Source organism: Hipposideros armiger, unplaced genomic scaffold (genome assembly GCF_001890085.2).
Source record: "Hipposideros armiger isolate ML-2016 unplaced genomic scaffold, ASM189008v1 scaffold_839, whole genome shotgun sequence".
Taxonomy (NCBI): domain Eukaryota; kingdom Metazoa; phylum Chordata; class Mammalia; order Chiroptera; family Hipposideridae; genus Hipposideros; species Hipposideros armiger.
This window is the reverse complement of record NW_017732189.1, coordinates 165,737-171,301: the sequence shown is the minus strand read 5'-3', so window position 1 is coordinate 171,301 and position 5,565 is coordinate 165,737. Positions and strand designations below refer to the sequence as shown.

At 39.0% G+C, this 5,565-nt stretch overlaps 1 protein-coding gene across 1 annotated transcript in view; it reads right to left on the bottom strand.

Annotated features, from left to right (window-relative positions):
• The window catches only part of FAM184A (family with sequence similarity 184 member A), a 133,041-nt gene that overhangs the window by 87,710 nt on the left and 39,766 nt on the right, over window positions 1-5,565 (bottom strand). Inside the window, exon 2 of the mRNA XM_019629330.1 lies at window positions 2,494-3,348. Coding sequence (XP_019484875.1) covers window positions 2,494-3,348 — 855 coding nt within the window. The remainder of the gene's footprint in view (window positions 1-2,493; window positions 3,349-5,565) is intronic.

Sequence of the window (5,565 nt, the reverse complement as noted above, 5' to 3'; positions counted from 1 at the left end):
ACGCCTTTGCTCGCAACTCAGGGCAGCGCAGCTCCAGGTTGAGCTGTTGTTCACCATCTTAGCTGTAGAGGGTGCAGCATCACTGGCCCATGTGGGATCCAAACCAACAGTCCTGATGCTCAGAGCTCACGCTCCCAAGCCAACTCTTAACCAACGAGCCATTCGGCCGGCCCTCTTTTATCTTTTATCTATTGATATTTCATTTCTCTCCAGACTTTGAAGAGTCAGTCCAAGTCCTGCTCCTTTAATAAGTCTTGCAAGGCCACACAAATCCACAGGAGTCTACCTTTTATTTATGTCCAGCTCTTCCATTTCCTCACCAGCACTCATTTCTGAAGCTCAATAAATGTTAGAATGAAATGATTACATTTGGGACATCCGGACAACAGGTTGGAAAGCAGTGTGAGGATGTTAAGAGAGCCTGGAAAAGTAGCTAAAGATACAAAAGCACAGCAGCACACAAAAGTGTGAATAAAAGGTGAAACTGAAAGGGACAGAGGTAGGAATTACAGCATGAAGTTAGAAAGAATAGACTTTAAGAAAAGTAAACAGAACATCTGACAAATAATAGGGAAATCTTATAGTGAAGAGCTCTATTTCATTTTATATTTCTAATCCAGGGGTCAGCAAACTACAGCCTGTAGGCAAAATATAGCTGCTGCTTGTCTTTGAAATAAAGTTGCCAAGCACTGCTGTGCCCATTCATTATGCACAGTAGCTCCCCCTTAGCCACAGGAAATACATTCAAGACCCCCTGGTGAATGCCTAAAACTGCAGAGTACTAAACCTATTTCTCAGTCCAAGGTAATATCAATGTTCTATGTGCTTTGAACACACAGAAGATATGACTTGAGGTAGCAAAACTGACCCAAAATGGATTTCAAACTGGTAAAATGGTTTCTCCAAGCTTCAAATTTCTCAGCGTTAAATGAAGATGATATTTATTCTACCCTAGTGACATCGTTGTTATAAGATTAACCTACCTTTGACATTTTTAGAATAACATTATATAAAGATTTTTTGAAAAATATAAAGCAGTTCAAGGTTGTAAAGCTTCCTTATCAGTTGTATCATTTATTTATGGAGAGAATGAGATATTTTCAAAGGAAGTTCAGTAAATAATCATAATCATTCATAAAAATTGTTAATTATTTTCCACATAGGAAAAGAAAACTCTCTAATGTCTCTTTTCATAACTGTTGTAAAAGACACTAAGAGCCATTTGCAGTTTTTCTGGAACTATGAACATTCATGGAATGGGATAGTATAGTCATTTCATCAATTTCACAGTTTCACTTTATTCCAATAACACACAATTTAGCTATCTATTCCAAGATGAATACACAATAGGGAGTAATTTTTACTTTGTCTATGAAAATTTTCAGATACTCTTACTCAGATAAGATGAGAACAATTCTAGATCCTAGTTTTAAAAATTCCACTTAGGTAAAAACAAAGTTTCTGAAATAGTTCTCAACGTTGGCTGCTATGGACTGAATCGTGTCCTGTCCCTCCAACACCCTCCAACAAAATACATATGCTGAAGCCCTAATCCCCAACATGATGGTAGTTGGAGATGGGGTCTTTGGGAGGTAATTAAGTTTAGGCAAGGTCACAAAGGTGGGGCCCTTGAGACAGGGTTAGTACATTTATAAGGAGAGACACCAGAGCTTCCCCCCCTCTCTCTGCCATGTGAGGAGGGCACAATGAAAATATCTATAGTATTTTGTTACGGTAGACCAAGTTGATGAATACACTGAATAGGGGTGTGTGTGTGTGTGTGTGTGTGTGTGTATGTGTGTGTGTGTGTATCTCCACTAAGATCTAACTCATTAGTATAAAGTACCATCACTGAAAAGTATGTGTTAAATTAGCTTAAAACATTTTAAGTGGACCTCTATTACATATTATACCAACAGGTTTAACACTGCTAAGGTAATGTCAAGAATTTAAAAAGCACACCTCATTTAGAAGAATATCTCATAAGAAAAAGCTTGTAATATAAGGCAAATACACAATGTTATATACGATAAAATCCAATCTTACAGAGGGAAAAAAGTGAGTGTGTATGTGTGTGCAGATACATATTTAAAGGTAAAAAATATATCAAATTTTAGATATTCAGTATTTCTAAACCTTCTATAATAAATGTATGTTACTGTTATTATCAGCAAACATTAAACTCTCTTAAAAGATTAACATTAACAGTGCTAAAAGAATGAATCAATACCAAAATGCCTTAGCTTTAGAAAAACAATGAAAATGGAAACAAAACATTAAAGGAATGTTTGTTAATTATCAATNGCCCTGAAATTCTAGTGGAAATAGTGATAACTACAGAATAGCAAAAATTAACCCTTCATTGATTTTTTCACAAAGGAAAAGTAGAAAAAAAAACAAAATATGAAAAAAAAGTTAAAGTGGTCTAATTGAAAAGGAAAAGAGAAAACTGGAAAAAAAATCCATGTGTTGGATAAAATATTCTTCACTCACCTGAACATTGTTCTCCACCGTGGCAAGTGCTACCTGAAGATTTTGGCATTTGTCACGAAGACTTGCAGCTTCATCCTGGACCATCTGCAATTCTGTCTTTAATTTCCCGATGGTTTTTCGTAAAGCTGCTTCTTGTCCCTGAAATTCTTTTCTAAGATCAGCTTCCTTTTCTTTGCTAACCTGTAGACTTTCCGCTGTGAAGAGCTGTGATCTTTTCAAATTATCAAGCTCACGTTCATAAAAGCACTGAGCTTTATTCAACTTGCCTTCATAATCCTCAATTATTTTTTTCCGTTCCAGTCTTCGCTCCTCGAGAGTTTTGTTTAAGGCCTCCACCTCCCTTCGGTGCAGCTCCTCTGCCTTCTCCTGACCCCTATTCACAGAGACACTGTGATCCTGCTGAGACTTCAGCAGCTCTTGGATCTCCCGTCTGTGAGCAGTTCGCAAGTCTTCCAATGCTAACCGCTTGTCTTTTTCAAACTGTACTTGCAGTTGTCCAAAACTCCGTAATCTTTCCTCGAATTTCCTTCTAATCTCTTCAACCTCTCTAGACATGGTTACTATGCGTTGGACGTGCTGGGCTTCTGCACAAAGCTGCATGTCCTCAACTCTGTGCTTGTACGCTTCAAATTCTGTCAAAGCCTGCTGCTTCATTTTCACGTGATCCTCTAATGATGCCTCTAAAACTTGAATCTTCCGCTTAAGGTCTAACTCCTCTGTTACTTTGCTTTTATATTGCAATATTTTTTCTCTTGTTTCAGCTAGAATTTGTTGGATTTCTTCTTCATGAGCATCTTTGAGGGCTTGAATTGCAGACTCATGCTCATCATTCTTAGTGTTCAAAGCATATATTACCTGCATGGTTTTAAGGAAGAAGGGAGAAGAATTCAGTGAACCATATTCTTTTCTAACTTGAAGTTGAGTCTTTCATTTGGGTTGATCTTTTTCTATGTACCCAATATTGACTATGGTAAATATTAAATACCGAAAGTTCATGCATTGTTCTTGCACTCATAGGTTGATTTACTCGGCAAATTTTTACCTTAGCACAATCTTAACATGTGCATTTGAAGACTTTTTAATTATAATTTTAAAGCATTCAAAATTAAGAATGTTTTACTACAAATAAAACAGTGAGGAGGAAAGAGACAAAGGAGGCCGCCTGGCCTATGAGAAAGGAGTTTTTTTCCCCTTATGGCCTGGTCTCGCTTCCTGGGGGCTGGGGGCTGTCTGGGACCAGGAGAAAGTCACAGAAAGTCTCTGCCCTACACTTGGTGTCCTAGAGATAAAAGAGGCTTTGCATGAGTGGAAGCTCTAGGCCCTAAGTCTTCCCAAAGGCCTCTTTCACCTGTTTAATATCCAATATATTTTCAATTTAGAAATCTCCTTTTCTAATTCCCCTATGGTCTGTTTTTAAAGCTAATCCTTATCTCTCCCCAGTGGTCCCCTTACAAAATCCAAGTAGAACTTTTCTGCTCACATACCCAATGCTGTAGTTTTACTCACTTCCTCACTGTCTTCCTGCCTCCAAGCAAGACGAATACCTACAGCTAGTGTTCTGGACACAGGTCTCACTTTCATTTTAGTCCTGCAGTTTAATGAGTCTACTGAGATTTCCCCAACCTTAATTCCAAATGACAGTATACAGTAAAACCTTGGACTGCAAGTAACGTGGTTTGCGAGTGTTCTGCAAGATGAGCCAACATTTCTAATACATTTTAACTTGGCAAACAAAAGATGTCTTGCAATACGAGTAGTTTGTTTCTGGAACGAATTATGCTCGCAAACCAAGGAATTACTGTATTCCCTTTATAAAGCTTTGTTCCTGGACACCCTCCATCACACCATTGTGGCCAAACAGTGCAATATTCGTGACAATTACTTAAGACTTAGAGATGTGCCCACTTTCTTCTGAAATAAAAAGAAGTGAACACTTTCCAATCCAATAATCCAGAAGCTAAAAATCAGTGTCCTGGAGTTTTGCTCACTAACGTGAATTTACTCTGGCGTTAGAAATGAGTTCCAGCACCAAACACCAGAAACCGCAATTAATAATAATGTGAAGGTATTACCATTTTTGAAAAGAACTTGCTTTTGTAACCTGGGGCCATTAAGACAGACTACCTGGCTTTTTACATATCCAGGTAGCTCCAGATCCTGTTGCTAAATCTAGGCTGTCATTGCTAGGCCCGTAGCTTCCTTCACAGAAGGACCACACACCGGAAGACCTAGCCCATACAGGGGCTTTGCTCTCTCCATACACAGCTTTGTCTTACAGACCCACGCCCCAGTCCCCATATCTTCGCTTGGTCTGCTGTACCTATTTTGTGAGATGCAACTGCACCAAAGGCAAAAAAAATTTAGAGATGACAGGACCTCATCTGTCTTGACACAGCTACCCCTTTTCCTGCGAAGTCCACAAGGAAATATTATGCACAGAAGGGAAATAAATGCTTATTTACAGTCTTTTTCTTTAATAACCCTAATTCCAAATTCCAAGTTAAGTCCCCAATGAGCTAACACAGGTCCCCATGGAGGACTCCTTTTATTTATACATTTAGGTTTCAAGTTACCCTATAAATCCAGGGAAATTGTATGGCTTCCTGTTCCCTTCTCCAGAGTCATACCTACCTACCAGGCTGATGGCCACGAAAACACTGGAAGGGGCACAAAGGAAGAAAAACACGCCAACCAGCCAGAGAGAAGTCCATTTGCCAGAAAGCCTAGAGCAGAGCTGGCCTAGGCCTTAGGTCTCAGACTTTCCCAAGGCAGGTCTGCATGCATCCCCTATATACGAGTATCTTCCTACACACATGGAAGGAAAAGAGGTAACCGAAAAAGAAGAATCCTCAGCAAAAAACAACTCACAGCTTTAGCACTTTGCTCCAGGTAATGATGTTGAAAAGGACCTGTTTATGGTGGGATTCCATATAACTGGAAACCAATAGGGGAGGGAAGCAATATATGAGCTTCCCCTTGGCAACAATTTATTGAAATACTTTTCTCATCTATTTTTTTTTCTTTAAGATTTTATTGGGGAATTGGGGGAGGCAGCGTTGGGGAATCAGGAAA